The 19,831-nt window shown below is 41.4% G+C and overlaps 1 protein-coding gene across 3 annotated transcripts in view; it reads right to left on the bottom strand.

Annotated features, from left to right (window-relative positions):
• The window catches only part of LOC124787804 (translation factor GUF1 homolog, mitochondrial), a 141,645-nt gene that overhangs the window by 121,448 nt on the left and 366 nt on the right, over positions 1–19,831 (bottom strand). For all 3 annotated transcript variants that reach the window (XM_047254727.1, XM_047254726.1, XM_047254728.1), the window contains exon 2: positions 19,276–19,813. In XM_047254727.1, coding sequence (XP_047110683.1) covers positions 19,276–19,813 — 538 coding nt within the window. The remainder of the gene's footprint in view (positions 1–19,275; positions 19,814–19,831) is intronic.

Raw genomic sequence — 19,831 nt, 5'->3', positions numbered from 1 at the left:
GCAGGAAGTCAGTCCTCCATGACACAAAATATTCAGAATAAATGCAAGATTCCTTCTAATTTACATATTAGTGTGTAATATGGTGCCTGTCATTGAGTCCATATATGGAATGTGAACTGTACACTTATTGGTCAACTTTATTACTATAAATGTCTACCGTATTTACTCGAATCTAAACCGCACTCGAATCTAAGCCGCACCTGAAAAATGAGGCTCGAAATCAAGGGAAAAAAAATTCCCAAATCTAAGCCGCACCTGAAATTTGAGACTCGAAATTCAAGGGGAGAAACAAAGTTGGTCCATTGTAATATGAGACACAATTTAGGTCGAATGAATGACGATACAGCTACAGAAGTGTGGTTCGAGTCGTAAGTTTAGCAGTTACGCTTTACCAGGTAGCCATTGCTATGCGTCAGGCGCTCCGTCCATATTTATACGGGTACCGGTACTCTTCCTTTTTCACGTGCTTCATCTGGATTGAATTGATTGCTTATTTTTCTTTGATCTGATAACTGCCGTTCTCTTTGTTATAGGTGTTTACGTCACTCTAAGCTGAAAACGCATTATTGTACTGTGTCACGCATTGTTTGTTGCATTCTGATAATGAGTGTTTACGGCCTGTCGCCGCTCGCGGCATGGCTTACTTTTGTGCGTGCTACAGCCGCCTTTTTTTAAATAAAAAGAGAGGATCAACGAGAACCAGATAATAGACTGCGTATGGTAGATGATGTTCTGAACGAGAGTTTAGCAAAAATTTTTCTCCGTTTGTAAATCTTTGCACACGCCTCTTTAGTACATAACATTCTGCACAGAAATTAGTCATCTTAGATTTAAAAATCTAGTCAATTGCCGTGCTTTATTTCTGACTGTATCACTATTAGGCAAAAGAATAATACGAATATGAACATCACATGATATGTACATTCTCCCGCGTTTGCTGTTGTCTCATCTAGTTTCGTAGTTTATTAGGCAGACAGGATTTAAATGAGATAGCAGCAAACACGAAACAATACATGGCAAAATGTTTATATTCGTATTATTCTTATGATGAAGAGAATACCGCATGTGATTCACAATTCATAGAAAGTTACTATTAGCAACCATATCTTCTCACAGGTAGGAAAAAATTCAGAACGTAGAGTTGGCCATATTGACAAACATCCCGAACAGTCTTGCCAGTCGGATTTTCGTAGTACATTGAAAGACTGCTACATTCGAAGATGAATAATACGGAATTTGTATTTACTTCGTTGGATAATGTATGAAAATGCAGTGGTCGAAACTCGGGGCGGAGAAAAAAGCTCGTTTTCCACCTTTTTATAAAAAATTTATTTACTGGCGCTGAGGTTTTGGCGCCAGTATTTATCTTTGTGACTGCAAAGCATGCCTGTGTAGTGCTACATATATTCGACGGCAGAAGTTAGTTGTGGCGGCACCTACCAACATTTTTCAGAACTTCCTCTTATGTTGCACTCGATTCTAAGCCGCAGGCGGTTTTTTGGATTTCAAAAATCGGAAAAAAAGTGCGGCTTAGATTCGAGTAAATACAGTATGCCTATGTAAAATGTATGTACTATTTTCTATATGTAGTTGTGAAGGTAAAAATGTGCAGGAGGTTGGTCTTGCAAGACAAGAAAAGAAACTGCAAATATTCAGAATAAATGCAAGATTACTTCTAATTTACATATTAGTGTGTAAGATGGTGCATGTCATGGAGTCCATATATGAATTTTGAATGTGAATTGTACATTTATTTGTCAACTTTATTATTGTCAGTGTCTGTGTCTATGTAAAGTGTATGTGAAATTTTATTCTTGAAGGAGAACCATTTTATGTATGCATGTGAAGTGGTACAAAAATAGTAAGGCTTGATAATAGTGAAAATAATGGCTGAGCTGTGATAAGGGTAAATGCTACAGCCTAGTGAAGTGAACACAGTGAGTGTGATGCCTGTGCGACGGAGAAATCAGAAGAAATCTGTATAACCACTAATTGATGTGTGAGGACCACCGAACTACAGTGCACAACATAAGGCAATGCCGAATCCTGCAATGTGGCCCTTACCTCCAATTTCATTGGAAGAAAACTTCGTCCGGGTGCTAGATGAGGTGCTATTGTTCTTCGGGTTCAGTGTTGAAGCTGAAACCATCGTATCCAGTCTCCGGACTGAAGGGCATACACAACACCGAGTTCATAAGCCTGGAGCAACATTACAATGGATTTACGGGCAGTGCTGCTGCTCATGTGGCACTTGCGTCATTGCGACAGGTGCGTTAAACAATGAGCTGCTGCTGGCGATAAGTACAGCAAACAATGAGACAGCATGTGCCGAAAGGACACCTTCTCAGAATTGCCAATGAACCAGAAGCAAATGAGAAAAACAATTTTTAAAACAGGGTGGAAGGACAGTTTCAGAAATTTAAATTTTTCCCCCTGTACACACCATACAGCTTAACAAATGCAAGAATAAATAAACTAAGACAGTATGCACTACTCCATGTGGTAACCAATCCACCGTCACCCTAGGTGACGTTAGCAGACCTTCGGATTCTGGGGTAAGTGCATCCTGAAATCACCGGACATGAACTCAGACCAAGACAGCAAGCAAGGCTTCTTCGCAACATTTAATGCTAATTCACTGCTCAAAGTGGGTAAATTGAAACATCTGATCGATTCATTTATACAGCACAACGTAGTGCTGACAGCAGTACAGGAAACCAGATTTGAAGATGATCGTGCCTTCGAGCCCAAGGATACAGAATCCTCAAAGGAGAAATGGGTGAGCAGGTAATGAAGAACGTACCCCACTTAGGTACAGTATTTATAATCAGTCACAAGATACTGGATTCAGCCATTGAATTAACCTCCCCAAGCAGTCATGTATCCATCCTGTCCCTCAAAAGTGCTAACAAGGGCTATAGTGTAGTCAATGTACATGCCAAAACCAACCAGGACAACAGACGCAATCCAGACAGAACGGAGAAATTCTGGGAAGACTTAGAAGATATTCTCTCTAAAATTCCAGAGACACACACCGTCATACTGCTTGGTGACATCAATGCCCAATTGGGAAGAGAGAAAAAGTACAGAAATATAGTGGGCAACTATCCAGCACATATGAGAACTAACCGCAATGGGGAACAATTGGTGGATCTGTGTAGGACTTTTGGGTTGGTCATGAAGTCTACAGCCTTCAGACACCTGTCAAGTAAACAGAAGACTTGGATTTCACCTAACACCAACTTGGGTGAATTCCAGATAGATCATGTGGCCATTCCAAGAAAATCTCAAAAGAAAATACAAAACGTGAAGGTATTGAGAAGTGCCAATCTGGACTCAGACCACTACCTCTCAAAGTTCAAAATGAGACTCCAGCCTAGATACACTAGAGTACACAAACCCGCCAATTTGACATAGAGTGACTAAAGAACAATCAAGAATTAAGCCAGACACTGAACAGTACAGATTTCAACAGCTGGGACCAACTGAAGGACACTCTTGTGAAGACGGCCAATGAACTCGCCCCCTCACAAGAAGAAGGAAGCATCTCTAGTGGAATGAAGACTGTGACAGTGGAATAGCCTGAAGACAGACACTCTGGGAGAAGTGGAATTGTAAGAAAACGAAGATAAATTGGGAGAACTATATGGAACAAAGAAGGCTAACAGCTAAGATAATTTGAGGAACCAAACGGACCTTCACACAAAACCAACTAACCCAAATCGAAGAGCACTTCGCTACGAATAACTCCAGAGATTTCTATGGAACCTTCAAGCAGACACTCAAAAAATACAATCCACTAAGCCTCCACTTCAGAGACTCACAGCGCAAACTGGTTTTTAACGACAAGGACAACTGCCACCTCTTAGCTCAGTACTTTAAAAACCTACTCAACTGTTCTCCACCCAGTGAAGACTTCAACTACAAACAAACCACACCACACCTGGACTCACTGCCTCCTTCCTTGGAAGAAGTTCGACAAATCATTCAACTTCTCAAGAATAATAAGGCATCTGGAGAGGACTCTATCATTGCTGAACTCTGGACATGTGCTCGAAGTAATGCCATGGGCACGCTCACCGAGATCATCCACAGAACATCTGGGAAATTACTACCTGACTGGAACACGGCTCTGATCCATCCCCTTCACAAAAAGGGAGATGTTACTGATCAGAACAACTACCCTGGAATTTATCTTGTCTCGATAACTTACAAGATTCTCTCTCAGGCATTATTAACAAGGGCAGAAGATCAACTGGACAGTCAACTGGGAGAATATCAAGGAGGCTTCATTAGCGCCCAGACTACGTTAGGAATGCACCGCGAGGCACAAGTTTGAAACAGCAACTAAAAGGGAAAACATGATAAAAGACAGATTGACAGGCATAGGATTAAAAAAGCAGCATAATAAAATGTCCTTAGAGAGGTTTGTCAAGTTGATAAAACGAAGAACGCGAGCAGCTGCTCCTGGGTCATCCGCTAAAATGGCATCTGGAGTACATGGCAGGCCAAGATCAAGACGCAGTGTATTAAAATCCGGACAGGATGTTAAAATGTGGCAGACCGTCAGCAATTGCCCACATGGGCAGAACGGCGCCGGCATCCAGAGTGGTGTCTACCTGGGCCGTAAGAACAAAGAACTGATTGTAGATTGCCTGGCTTTTGCAGATGACATGGCACTGATTCTCTTGAAATGGCAACAATTTCCTCGGAAAACAGGCAGCCAAAGTGGGTCTTCAAGCGTTGCTGGAGAAAACAGAGTTCTTCACCAACATCAAATAAGCTAACAAAGAGGTGTTACTAGACCAGGGAAAGATTAAAAGGACTGAGAAATTTAAGTATCTCAGCGAATGGATTGAACCCAACTTATCAGAAAAAATGTCATTATTCATAAGAGTCAACAATTTGGAACTAGCCTATCAACTGACTATGAACACCTACAACAAGAAATGCCTGGCACGCAACCTGAAACTTAAGCACTATGCATCAGTGGGTAGATCACGTAACTAATGAGGAGGTATTGAATAGGATTGGGGAGAAGAGAAGTTTGTGGCACAACTTGACTAGAAGAAGGGATCGGTTGGTAGGACATGTCCTGAGGCATCAAGGGATAACAAATTTAGCATTGGAGGGCAGTGTGGAGGGTAAAAATCGTAGAGGGAGACCAAGAGATGAATACACTAAGCAGATTCAGAAGGATGTAGGTTGCAGTAGGTACTGGGAGATGAAGGAGCTTGCACAGGATAGATTAGCATGGAGAGCTGCATCAAACCAGTCTCAGGACTGAAGACCACAACAACATCAGTCATACGACCAGAAGCCCTGTATGCTATGGAATGTCTTTCTATGAACCAGAGAGTTCTGATGGAGAAATTGGAAGTCAAAGAGAGAAGAATCCTCAGGAAGATCCTAGGCCGGGTAGAAGAAGCTGGGGAATTCAGAAGGTGCCATAACTCAGAGCTTTACAAACATATCGAGAAGCTCTCTGACTGTTTAAGAAAAAGAAGGGTAGAAGAATGAGATTTTCACTCTGCAGCAGAGTTGCACTGATGTGAAACTTCCTGGCAGATTAAAACTGTGTGCCAAACCGAGACTCGAAATCGGGACCTTTGCCTTTTGCGGGCAAGTGGTCTACCATCTAAGCTACCCAAGCACGACTCACGCCCCGTCCTTACAGCTTTTGGAAGGTAGGAGGCGAGGTACTGGCAGAAGTAAAGCTGTGAGGACGGGGCGTGAGTCGTGCCTGCAAAAGGCAAAGGTCCTGAGTTCGAGTCTCGGTCTGGCACACAGTTTTAATCTGCCAGGAAGTTTCAAAAGAAGCGTAGCTATCTATAGCCATGTTGCAAGATTGCCTCCAAAACGGACTAACCAACCGTCTGTTCACCTTCTGGCAAAACAAGAAGGTTTGAACCACTTGGCTGACAGAAACCGAGAAGGACAGTAAAGAACTGCGGATAACTGATCTCCAGAATAGACAGTCTGTGAGATACACCCTGAAGGAAGTCCAAGGATTTCAGGAAGAGCCCCGAAGAAAAGGTACCTCCTGGACAGAAGAGAAGAAGGAGTTACACCGACAGAGGATCCGACAGCACTAGGCAAAGATCAAAGCCCAAAAGTTGAACAAGTGTGTTCCAAAGTAGGCCCATTCAAAACAAGAAGAAGAAGAAACTAAGACGGCAGCACAACATGGACATGCAATTATGTAATATAAATATATGTGAATGTATTTATGTGTATGAATTTGCAATGGACAAAGAAATGAAGCTTTGTAAATATACTTGTACTAGCATACGGGTATTAAAACTCCATTGACTTGCACCAAGTGACCAAACCATGAGCCCCAATGTAAATAAGGCTACTGTATACTGTCTCCCTAAATAGAGAGAGTTATTTCTGACAGTAACAGTAGGGGGGCATTTGTGATGTATCTTTTGCATTTCTTGCTTTTATGTTTTCGTTTTCTTCAAAGGCAAAGAGAAAATGTGAAGTGGTAGCCCAGCATAGAGCCTGCGCTACCATCATGTATTTTTGACTTTCGAGTGTTAAAAAACATAAGATGTTTTTCCTGTTCCTCGGCGAGAGGAAGAACTCGCTCTCTGTTAATGAACTCAGGTAGAAGTATGCTATTTTAGAGTGTAATCGGCAGTAGCCATTTTAGTTGAGAGAATGAGTAAAAAGTCCATATTTTTTTTTAATTGAAAATAGCATTATTTTACCAGTAAAGTTGTAAGAGTCATTATCCCAAGTAGTAATGTAATACATAAAAATCCAAGAAGCCCACCTGTGTACTTCGGAGTTATCACAAAGATCCGATTACAATATCATGGACATGGTCTAGATATGGCGATAGGACGTAGTATTATTAAATGGTAAGCATAAATCTACAACAAGAAAAAGGCTATTTCATCTATGTAGAACTAATATGAAAAGATTCTTTACCCATTTTCAGGCATAGACCAGCTTACTGTGCTTGCCGATACACCGAAAAATTAATCTCATTATTTCCATATATTTAAACATTTATAATTATTATTATATATTATATTATACACACCATCAATCTGCTTGGGGATTAAAATATATGATTACTGGAAACTTCCTAGCTCACAGGAGAATGAACTGCTTTCGAACATCAGATCAGAAAACAGAAGACCTGGACGCCTCCAAACTCCAACCCTAGTGAATTCCAAATTGACCATGTCACCATCGCACGGAAAGCGAAATGTGGTACCCAGAATGTAAAGGTTCTGAAAAATTCCAACCTAGACTCAGATCACTATCATTTGAAGATCAAGAAACAACAATAAGGTTACTCACAGAAAAAATAATAAGTTCAACAGAAACAAGCTACAAGAGGCTATAGCCAGTTACCAAAGGGGTTTCAGGAAAGGAAGATCATGTGCTGACCAGATTATGAATCTGAAGTCCACCCTATTCATACCTGAAACACAGGAATATGGAATTTGTGAGGATTTTCATCGATGTCAGGAAGGTGTACAATTCAATCGATCAAACCACCCTATTTCAAATCCTCGAAGAGTCTGTTTTAGATAACAAGACAAAAGTGATTATCTAGCAAACCCTAACCAACACCTGCTCAATCCTACGAAGAGACATCTGATGCCTTTGAAATCAGGACAGGAGTGAGACAAGGAGATGGACAATCACCTTTTCTCTTCAACTGTGTTTTGGAAAAGGTCATATGATAGTGGCAAAAGAAAGGAATAATTCAGGAGTAGAAAATGGGGTAAGGCTAGGCTACAAGTATATGAATCTTACAATTAACAGTCCGGTCTTTGTGGGTGATGTAGTGAGCTTTACACACTCCATAGATAACGCAGTAAAACAACTTAACGAACTGAAGACACAGGCAGTGAAGGCTGTGTTTCAAATCTCCTATGAGCAGATACACTTTGACAAATTTAAAATCAGAACCAAGAGAACTGGAGGTCGCACTACGAAAAGCCTTCTGCCGCCGAGCAGTGTGTCAGCAGTGTGCAAGTAGCAGCATTACTGCATTTACTAGGCAGTCTTGTATTGTCATTTGTTTACTTCTTTCAAATAGTCTTTGTTTGTTACTGACAGTACAGTTAGCCTTCCGCCGCCGAGCAGTGTGTCAGCAGTGTGCAAGTAGCAAAATTACTGCATTTACTAGGGAGTCTTGTATTTTAATAACCATTTAAATTTTGTGTCGAATTGTTTGTGCTCTCTGTAGATTAGTTCATGATGCTCTTTGCACAACAGTATTTTGCGTGGATAGGGACTGCGACTGCTGTGTTCTGATGCAGGCTGAGTTGGCATCCCTTCGCTCCCAGCTTCAGGTAGTGTTGGCTTCGGTCACACAGCTTGAGACTGTTACCAATGGGAATGCATCACTGTGGGGGTCTGGACGGGGGTTTGTCGGGGACGGCCAGCTCGTCCCGCGCATCCCCCGATCGGACTACGGCTGTGACTGCCCGGGATACTGTCCACATTGAGGCTGACCCCTCACCTGTGGTAGAGTGGCAGATTGTCTCGAGGTGTGGCAGGGGGCGAAAGACATTCTGGAGGGCTGAACGGAAGGCCTCTCCAGTTTGTCTGACAAACTGGTTTCAGGCTCTGCCTCTGGCTGATACTGATTTTCGGCCGGACATGACTGCTTGTCCTGTTCCAGAAGTTGCCCCTCAGTCTGCAAGATCTGGGCGGTCACAGAGGGTGGGCTTACTGGTAATTGGGAGCTCCAATGTCAGGCATGTAATGGGGCCCCTTAGGGATATGGCTGCAAGGGAGGGGAAGAAAACCAATGTGCACCCCGTGTGCATACCGGGGGGAGTCATTCCAGATGTGGAAAGGGTCCTTCCGGATGACATGAAGGGTACAGGGTGAACCCATATGCAGGTGGTTGCTCATGTCGGCACCAATGATGTGTGTCGCTATGGATCGGAGGAAATCCTTTCTGGCTTCCAGCGGCTATCTGATTTGGTGAAGACTGCCAGTTTCGCTAGCGGGATGAAAGCAGAGCTCACCATCTGCAGCATCGTCGACAGGACTGACAACGGACCTTTGGTACAGAGCTGAGACGGTTCTGCGACCATGTGGGCTGCAGATTCCTCGATTTGCGCCACAGGGTGGTGAGGTTTCAGGTTCCGCTGGATAGGTCAGGAGTCCACTACACACACAGCAAGCGGCTACACGGGTAGCAGGGGTTGTGTGGCGTGGACTGGGCAGTTTTTTAGGTTAGATGGCCTTGGGCAAGTACAGGAAGGGCAACAGCCTCAAAGGGCGTGGGGCAAAGTCAGGACATGTTGTGACCAAGCAGCAATCGGTATTGTAATTGTAAACTGTTGAAGCTGCATTGGTAAAGTACCGGAACTTCAAGTGCTGATAGAAAGCACCGAAGCTGAAATCGTTATAGGTATGGAAAGTTGGCTGAAGCCAGAGATAAATTCTGCCGAAATATTTACAAAGGCACAGACGGTGTTTAGAAAGGATAGATTGCATGCAACAGGTGGTGGCGTGTTTGTCGCTGTTAGTAGTAGTTTATCCTGTAGTGAAATAGAAGTGGATAGTTCCTGTGAATTATTATGGGTGGAGGTTATACTCAACAACCGAGCTAGGTTAATAATTGGCTCCTTTTACCGACCTCCTGACTCAGCAGCATTAGTGGCAGAACAACTGAGAGAAAATCTGGAATACATTTCACATAAATTTCCTCAGCTTGTTAAAGTCTTAGGTGGAGATTCCAATTTACCAGATATAGACTGGAACACTCAGATGTTTAGGACAGGAGGTAGGGACAAAGCATCGTGAGACATTGTACTGAGTTCACTATCCGAAAATTACCTCAAGCAATTAAACAGAGAACCAACTCGTGGAGATAACATCCTGGACCTACTGATAACAAACAGACCCGAACTTTTCGATTCTGTAAGCCCAGAACAGGGAATCAGTGATCATAAGGCTGTTGCAGCATCCCTGAATATGGAAGTAAATACGAATATAAAAAAAGGGAGGAAGGTTTATCTGTAAGAGTAATAAGAGGCAGATTTCAGACTACCTAACAGATCAAAACGAAAATTTCTGTTCCGACACAGACAATGTTGTGAGTTTATGGAAAAAGTTCAAGGCAATCGTAAAATGTGTTTTAGACAGGTACATGCCAAGTAAAACTGTGAGGGACGGGAAAAACCCACCATGGTTCAATAACAAAGTTAAGAAACTACTGCGAAGTTCTCTTGCTTCACTGCAAATTTAAATGCAGCCAAAACCTCTCAGACAAACAGAAGCTAAACGATGTCAATGTTAGTGTAAGGAGGGCTATGTGTGAAGCGTTCAGTGAATTCGAAAGTAAAATTCCATGTACCGACTTGACAGAAAATCCTAGGAAGTTCTGGTCTTATGTTAAATCAGTAAGTGGATCGAAACAGCATTTTCAGACACTCTGGGATGATAATGTCATTGAAACAGAGGACGACACGTGTAAAGCTGAAATACTAAACACCTTTTTCCAAAGCTGTTTCACAGAGGAAGACCGCACTGCAGTTCCTTCTCTAAATCCTTGCACAAACGAAAAAGTGCCTCACATCGAAATAAGTGTCCAAGGAATAGAAAAGCAACTGAAATCACTCAACAGAGGAAAGTCCACTGGACCTGATGGGATACCAATTCGATTCTACACATAGTACACGAAAGAACTTGCCCCCCTTCTAACAGCCTTGTACCGCAAGTCTCTAGAGGAACGGAAGGTTCCAAATGATTGGAAAAGAGCACAGTTAGTTCCAGTTTTCAAGAAGGGTCGTCGAGCAGATGCGCAAAACTATAGGCCTATATCTCTGACATCAATCTGTTGTAGAATTTTAGAACATGCTTTTTGCTCACGTATCATGTCATTTCTGGAAACCCAGAATTCACGCAGTAGGAATCCACATGGATTCCAGAAACAGCGATTGTGTAAGACCCAACTCGCCTTATTTGTTCATGAGACCCAGAAAATATTAGATACAGACTCCCAGATAGATGCCATTTCCTTGACTTACGGAAGGTGTTCGACACAGTTCCGCACTGTCGCCTGAGAAACATAGTAAGAGCCTATGGAATATCAGACCAGCTGTTGGCTTTTCGCGAATAATGCTATAGTATACAGAGAAGTTGCAGCATTAGAAAATTGCAGCCAAATGCAGGAAGATCTGCAGCGGATAGGCACTTGGTGCAGGGGAGAGACCAATTCTATGTATTGTGAATACATAGAATGAAGGGTCCTTTATTGTATGACTATATGATAGTGGAACAAACACTGGTAGCAGTTACTTCTGTAAAATATTTGGGAGTATGCGTACGGAACGATCTAAAGTGGAATGATCATATAAAATTAATTGATGGTAAGGCGGATACCAGGTGTAAGATTCATTGGGAGAGTCCTTAGAAAATGTAGTCCATCAACAAAGGAGGTGGCTTACAAAACACTCGTTCTACCTATACTTGAGTATTGCTTATCAGTGTGGGATCCGTACCAGGTCGGGTTGACAGAGGAGATAGAGAATATCCAGAGAAGAACGGTGCATTTCGTCACAGGGTTATTTGGTAAGCGTGCTAGCGTTACGGAGATGTTTAGCAAACTCAAGTGGCAGACTCTGCAAGAGAGTTGCTCTGCATAGTGGTGTAGTTCGCTGTCCAGGTTTCAAGAGAGTGCGTTTCTGGATGAGGTATTGAATATATTGCTTCCCCCTATTTATACCTCCCGAGGAGATCATGAGTGTAAAATTAGAGAGATTCGAGTGTGAATGAAGGCTTTCTGGTAGTCGTTCTTCCCGCGAACCATATGCGGCTGGAACAGGAAAGGAAGGTAATGACAGTGGCACGTAAAGTGCCCTCCGTCACACATCGTTGGGTGGTTTGCGGAGTATAAATATAGATGTAGATGAAAAATTGTGGTGGTTGTGGTTTTCAGTCCAGAGACTGGTTTGATGCAGCTCTCCATGCTACTCTATCCTGTGCAAACTTCTTCATCTCCCAGTACGAACTACAGCCTACATCCTTCTGAATATGTTAAATGTATTCATCTCTTGGTCTCCCTCTAGGATTTTTACCCTCCACGCTGCCCTCCAATACTAAATTGGTGATTCCTTGATGCCTCAGAATATGTCCTACAAACCGATCCCTTCTTCTAGTCAAGTTGTGCCACAAATTTCTCTTCTCCCCAATTCTATTCAATACCTCCTCACTAGTTATGTGATCTACCCATCTAATTTTCAACATTCTTCTGCAGCACTGCATTTCAAAAGCTTCTATTCTCTTCTTGTCCAAACTATTTATTGTCCACGTTTCACACTCCATACAAATCCTTTCAGAAACGACTTCCTGACACTTAAATCTATACTCGATGTTAACAAATTTCTCTTCTTCAGAAATGCTTTCCTTGCCATGGCCAATCTACATTTTATATCCTCTCTACTTTGACCATCATCAGTTATTTTGCTCCCCAAACAGCAACACTCTTTTAGTACTTTAAGCATCTCATTTCCTAATCTAATTTGCTTATCAGTGTGGGATCCGTACCAGGTCGGGTTGACAGAGGAGATAGAGAATATCCAGAGAAGAACGGTGCATTTCGTCACAGGGTTATTTGGTAAGCGTGCTAGCGTTACGGAGATGTTTAGCAAACTCAAGTGGCAGACTCTGCAAGAGAGTTGCTCTGCATAGTGGTGTAGTTCGCTGTCCAGGTTTCAAGAGAGTGCGTTTCTGGATGAGGTATCGAATATATTGCTTCCCCCTATTTATACCTCCCGAGGAGATCACGAGTGTAAAATTAGAGAGATTCGAGTGTGCATGAAGGCTTTCTGGTAGTCGTTCTTCCCGCGAACCATATGCGGCTGGAACAGGAAAGGGAGGTAATGACAGTGGCACGTAAAGTGCCCTCCGTCACACATCGTTGGGTGGTTTGCGGAGTATAAATATAGATGTAGATGAAAAATTGTGGTTGTTGTGGTTTTCAGTCCAGAGACTGGTTTGATGCAGCTCTCCATGCTACTCTATCCTGTGCAAACTTCTTCATCTCCCAGTACGAACTACAGCCTACATCCTTCTGAATATGTTAAATGTATTCATCCCTTGGTCTCCCTCTAGGATTTTTACCCTCCACGCTGCCCTCCAATACTAAATTGGTGATTCCTTGATGCCTCAGAATATGTCCTACCAACCGATCCCTTCTTCTAGTCAAGTTGTGCCACAAATTTCTCTTCTCCCCAATTCTATTCAATACCTCCTCACTAGTTATGTGATCTACCCATCTAATTTTCAACATTCTTCTGCAGCACTGCATTTCAAAAGCTTCTATTCTCTTCTTGTCCAAACTATTTATTGTCCACGTTTCACACTCCATACAAATCCTTTCAGAAACGACTTCCTGACACTTAAATCTATACTCGATGTTAACAAATTTCTCTTCTTCAGAAATGCTTTCCTTGCCATGGCCAATCTACATTTTATATCCTCTCTACTTTGACCATCATCAGTTATTTTGCTCCCCAAACAGCAACACTCTTTTAGTACTTTAAGCATCTCATTTCCTAATCTAATTTCCTCGGCATCACCCGATTTAATTCGACTACATTCCATTATCCTCGTTTTGTTTTTATTGATGTTCAACTTCTATCTTCCTATGAAGACACTGTCCATTCCGTTCAGCTGCTCTTCCAGGTCCTTTACTGTCTTTGATAGAATTACAATGTCATCGGCGAACCTCAAAGTTTTTATTTCTTCCCCATGGATTTTAATTCCTACTCCGAATTTTTCTTTTGTTTCCTTTACTGCTTGCTCTATACAGATTGAATAACATTGGGGATAGGCTACTACCCTCTTTCACTCCCTTTCCAACCCCTGCTTCCCTTTCATGCCCCTTGGCTCTTATAACTGCCATTTCGTTTCAGTACAAATTGTAAATAGCCTTTCGCTCTCTGTATTTTACCCCTGCCACCTTTAGAATTTGAAAGAGAGTATTCCAGTCAACATTGTCAAAAGCTTTCTCTAAGTCTACAAATGCTACAAACGTAGGTTTGCCTTTCTTTAATCTATTTTCTAAGATAAGTTGTTGGGTCAGTATTTCCTCACGTGTTCCAACATTTCTACGGAATCCAAACCGATCTTCCCCGAGGTCGGCTTCTACCAGTTTTTCCATTCGTCTGTAAAGAATTCGTGTTAGTATTTTGCAGTCGTGGCCTATTAAACTGATAGTTCGGTAATTTTCACATCTGTCAAGACCTGCTTTCTTTGGGATTGGAATTATTATATTCTTCTTGAAGTCTGAGGGTATTTTGGTTGTCTCATACATCTTACTCACCAGATGGTAGAGTTTTGTCAGTGCTGGCTCTCCCAAGGCCATCAGTAGTTCTAATGGAATGTTGTCTGCTCCCTGGGCCTTATTTCGACTTAGGTCTTTCACTGCTCTGTCAAACTCTTCACGCAGTATCATATCTCCCATTTCATCTTCATCTACATCCTCTTCCATTTCTATAATATTGTCCTCAAGAAACTCACCCTTGTATAGACCCTCTATACACTCCTTCCACCTTTTTGCTTTCCCTTCTTTGCTTAGAACTGAGTTTCCATCTGAGCTCTTGATATTCATGCAAGTGGTTCTCTTTTCTCCAAAGGTCTCTCTAATTTTCCTGTAGGCAGTATCTATCTTACCCCTAGTGATATACACCTCTACATCCTTACATTTGTCCTCTAGCCATCCCTGCTTAGCCATTTTGCACTTCCTGTCAATCTCATTCTTGAGACATTTGTATTCCTTTTTGCCTGCTTCATTTACTGCATTTTTGTATTTTCTCCTTTCATCAATTAAAATCAATATCTCTTCTGTTACCCAAAGATTTCTAGTAGCCCTCGTCTTTTTAGCAACCTGATTCTCTGCTGCCTTCACTATTTCATTCCTCAAAGCTACCCATTTTTCTTCTACTGTATTTCTTTCCCCCATTCCTGTTAATTGTTCCCTTATGCTCTCCCTGAAACTCTCTACAACCTCTGGTTTTTTCAGCTTATCCAAGTCCCATCTCCTTAAATTCCCACCTTTTAGCAGTTTCTTCAGTTTTAATCTACAGTGCATAACCAATAGATTATGGTCAGAGTCCTCATCTGCCCCTGGAAAAGTCTTACAATTTAAAACCTGGTTCCTAAATCTCTGTGTTACCATTATATAATCTATCTGATACCTTGCAGTATCTCCAGGCTTCTTCCATGTATACAGCCTTCTTTCATGATTGTTGAACCAAGTGTTAGCTATGATTAAGTTAAGCTCTGTGCAAAATTCTACTGGGTGGCTTCCTCTTTCATTCCTTACACTCATTCCACATTCACCTACTAAGTTTCCTTCTCTTCCTTTTCCTACTATCAAATTCCAGTCACCCATGAATATTAAATTTTCGTCTCCCTTCACTATCTGAATAATTTCTTTTATCTCATTATACATTTCATCAATCTCTTCGTCATCTGCAGAGCTAATTGGCATATACACTTGTACTACTGTGGTAGGCATGGGCTTCATATCTATCTTGGCCACAAAGCAAGCAGAAAAACTTACATACCTAGGTGAATGGACAGAGCCTAACCCATCAAAGAAAGGAGCTTTCATGTCATGCATTAACAAAATGGAAATCGACTTTCAACTTATTAAAGCATCTTACGTGTCAAAATTAGACACTGCTGCACTGTTATTATAATGGAGGTTCTATATGCAGCAGAGCAACAAGAAAGATGTAATGGATAAACTTGAGGCCAAAGGAAGAAAACTTGAGGCCAAAGGAAGAACAATGTCGGAAAGTGAGTGCAGAAGGTGTCACAACCACAAAATACGTAAACATGTGCTGGAGAAAAGTGATGTGAGATGAATGAGCCCAGGAAGGATATCTACAAGGATATCAATTTACTTTCAGGATAAAGAACCCAAAGGGGCATGGTTCACACAAGTGAAAAAAAAAAAAAAAAAAAAAAATTCTATGAGAATAGTAAATTACTCCTAAAGATGTCCAGGAGCATGATCCACATAAGGAAAAATTACAAATAAATGATGGTTTCCAGGAAAAACCGAAGCTAAAGACAAGAAAGTCATGTGCCCAAGAGAAAAAAGAACAATTCTGGAAATGAATGTAGGAGCACTGGGTGACAGTTAAAGCTCGAGAAAGACACAGTTGAATTGACTCAGTCTTCCGAAATGAAGAAAGAATAATAATAACAATAATAATAACTGTAACACAAAAAGGAGTGTGGGAATGTCAAGTAAATGAAAACTGACTATTTCAAACAATGGTAAATCCAGGATGGAATGTAACAATATTATGAAAAGAAAAGTTGCTACTCACCATACAGCAGAGATTCTGAGTCATGATAGGAACAACAAAAAGATTGACACAAATAAAGGTTTTCGCCATTAAGGCCTTCGTCAACAATAGACGACAGCACACACACACACACACACACACACACACACACACACACACACACACACACACATGAAACTTACACACATGACTGCAGTCTCGGGCAGCTGAAACTGTGTGTGTGTGTGTGTGTGTGTGTGTGTGTGTGTGTGCGCTTATGCCTGTCTATTGCTGTGTGTGTGTGTGTGTGTGTGTGTGTGTGTGTGGGCGCGCTTATGTCTGTCTATTGTTGACAAAGGCCTTAATGGCCTAAAGCTATAATTGTGAGAGTCCTTTCGTTGTGCCTATCAGCGACGTAGCGTCTCCGCTATATGGTGAATAGCAACTTTCCTCTCATAATATTGTTACGTTCCATCCTGGACTTTCCACTGTTTGATTCAGAAAATTATATACATGTAAGACCAAAAACAAAGTTATCTTTAACATCAATCTGAAGAAGGTTCATTTTTCAAAACTATTCCTATTCCAAACATAAAAGCATTTAATAATGAATTTGTTTCTTCGTTTATAAACTTTTAGTACTCCTAGCTTCTTAAAGTAACATACAAAGGAAGGTAGAATGTAATTTAACATAATACTTGCTGCAAGATTATTTTATTTGCAGCATGGCCTTGGATTTGAGGAGAAATCAGACTGGACCTTTTAAAAGGAATCACCTACAGTGATTTAAGGAAACTACAAAAAACCTAAATCTGTTGATTGGGTTGAGAACAGCACACCATACTGCAAAGAATAATTGTATACTGAGAAGAACCAGCATTTTTCAGAGTTGGAGCTTTCTTTGTAGTTTACTTGACTAAATTTCGTTGGTAGAAGCATGAATGGACCAAAGCTGTATATTGATAGTTTATTGTTGATGCCATATACAGATTAAGTAACTAAAATTTCCTAGTTTTTGTCAATGTGTTCCTTGTCTATTTCCACATCCCCGGAGGTTCTCCTTCTTCATGGGATCTACAGAACATAATGAATGAATTTATTCAGTCAGGTAAAAGACCCCAAGCATTACAGTTCATGCGGCATGGACAGTTTACAGGTACACAACATCTGTTTTGAAGGAAGGCACTGAATCTAGCCAAGCTAACCTCTCTTTTGGGAAACCAAGCTCTGCCTGTCATTGCCCAAGATACAGGGGCATAAATGGAAGAGTCTGCAATAATCTATGAGGATAATGGGGCCAGTAAATCACCAATAACACTCAGTGAATGGAAGCTGCAGCCCCTCTACTACAACTGGCACATAGAAAGCTTCATGTTGGAAGAAGGTATCAGTTCCTCCAAAATTCATAAATGGTGAAAGTCAACAAGACTGGTATGCAAGTTGTGATGCTATCCTGCAGATTTTGAGGCATGTTTAAAGGCTGTGTTATTTGTCATGGACAGAAAATCAGCAAAAACAGTTTGTTGTTGACATTGAAATGATTGTGAAAAGTTAACAAGAACGAAGCTAGGTGCTTAATGAAACAAACTACGGCTGACAAGTTGAAGGCTGCAATATGATTAAAAGAAAACTATGGTAATAACATGTACAGCAGTTTGACATACTGCAAGCTGGATCAAGAGGAATGTCCGATATGAGTCGTTGGCTTTAGCCAGTGACATAATGTTAATAGCTGTGGTCACATCATCTTTTGGAGCAGATATTCATATTTTTCTTGTTAGTTGGCAGAGTCAATGAATTTGAAAGAAAAAAGCCAACAAAACGGAAATTAAATAAACCTTTAAGTGGTGAAAGACTGATCTAGGCCTATAGAGCTTTATCAGAGGTCTAGGTTAGATTGGAAGGTGATAGTCTGGTTGTGAGTTTAAGAAGCCAACAAATGTGATAAAAAAACCTAGTTACCATTCCTCTATATCCCTGCATGTCTACATGTTAAATGTAGACCTGAAGAAGTGGAAGCTGTCTCAGAAGTAGACTACATTTAGCAGGAATATGCAAGAAAGACAAAGTAGCAATGATTCCACAGTGCAAATGGGTTTCCCATAAAAGCTTACTGAACCTTGATATCAGTAAAGGCATGAAAAACTACTTGTATGTCTTGGGCATGAACCTACGTGTAAGTGTGACAAACAGTAATATCTATTGGTGGGTCCTCCAGGTGGAAAGGATACCAATGAGCCATACGGCATTCCTTCTCTAGAAGGTCATGAAATTTCTGTTCTCATATCTCAGTGGGTGGAAGGACAGAGGCCTTGGTGTGGTCATTGGTTTCATCAGCTGAAGTTCATTATTCCGCAACACCAGTCACTGTTCCTACCACTGATGCATGATCTCATGCTTCAACAGTGAGGAGATTGCTTGCAGGTGGATGGCACATTGTGCCACAGTATTCCCTCTGCTGGAGATATCATTAGCAACTTGTCTGTGATCTCATATTATGGAATTCATACACTGATGGAAAATGACATTCATACGTTGACAGAAAATGAAATCTCCTTCTTGTCTCGGCAGGCAGAGAAGACAGTCGTGATCTGAATAAACTTAGTTATGGACAGCTCAGACCAAATAGTCAGGTACTGTTTGTTCATAACGTCCCAATCAAGTGTTCTGGAGTGGAGGATGCAAACTCTGCACACTAAAACCCAACACTTTAGCAGGCAGAACAAGCTGTGTTTTTGTCACACAATACTGACACTAGTCTTGTGCTTACTTCTTTGGGACGGCACGTCAAGCAGTGACTTTGTAATGGATACTACACACATGGGTACTGTATTGTTTATGTAGACACTGTCGGTAGTCATTGGATAGAAACATCTGTAGCCCGAACTTGATTGATCTCAATGGTATCAGCTGTCCAGGAGACCGGAACAAGGGAACCCTTGTTCACGGAGTCAAGACTATGAAAGTACAAATTACAACTTACCCTTAGAACATCTTTCTCATTTATGCCAAACAAAGTCTTCAGCTGCTCTGTCACTGCATCTGGATTAGCGTTTTTTAAATCAACTTTGTTCACAACTGGAATTATAGTTAACTCTCTGCAGAATGCGAGATAGAAGTTGGCTACTGTTTGCGCCTGAACTCCCTGATTGGCGTCCACTAACAGAATGACACCCTGGCATGCTGCTAACGATCTTGACACTTCATTAGAAAAGTCAACATGTCCAGGCGTATCAATTAAATTTAACAGATACTCGTGATCTTTATACTTGTAACTCAATGAGACAGTCTGGGCTTTAACGGTTATGCCACGTTCTTTTTCCACTTGCAACATGTCAAGAACTTGAGTCTGTCCTTCGACTGGGTCTATAACTCCAGCAATTTCAAGAAGTCTGTCTGCCAAAGTGCTTTTACCATGATCAACATGCGCTATTATGCTCAAGTTACGAATATTCGAAACAGCTACAGTGTTAATTTCTCCATTGTTTTTTCTTGACTCCGAATCTGCGCCTGCGACGTTCCTGCAAAATGACAGGTAT

The sequence above is a fragment of the Schistocerca piceifrons genome, chromosome 3 (assembly GCF_021461385.2).
Source record: "Schistocerca piceifrons isolate TAMUIC-IGC-003096 chromosome 3, iqSchPice1.1, whole genome shotgun sequence".
Taxonomy (NCBI): Eukaryota; Metazoa; Arthropoda; class Insecta; order Orthoptera; family Acrididae; genus Schistocerca; species Schistocerca piceifrons.
This window is presented reverse-complemented; position numbering and strand designations above follow the sequence as displayed.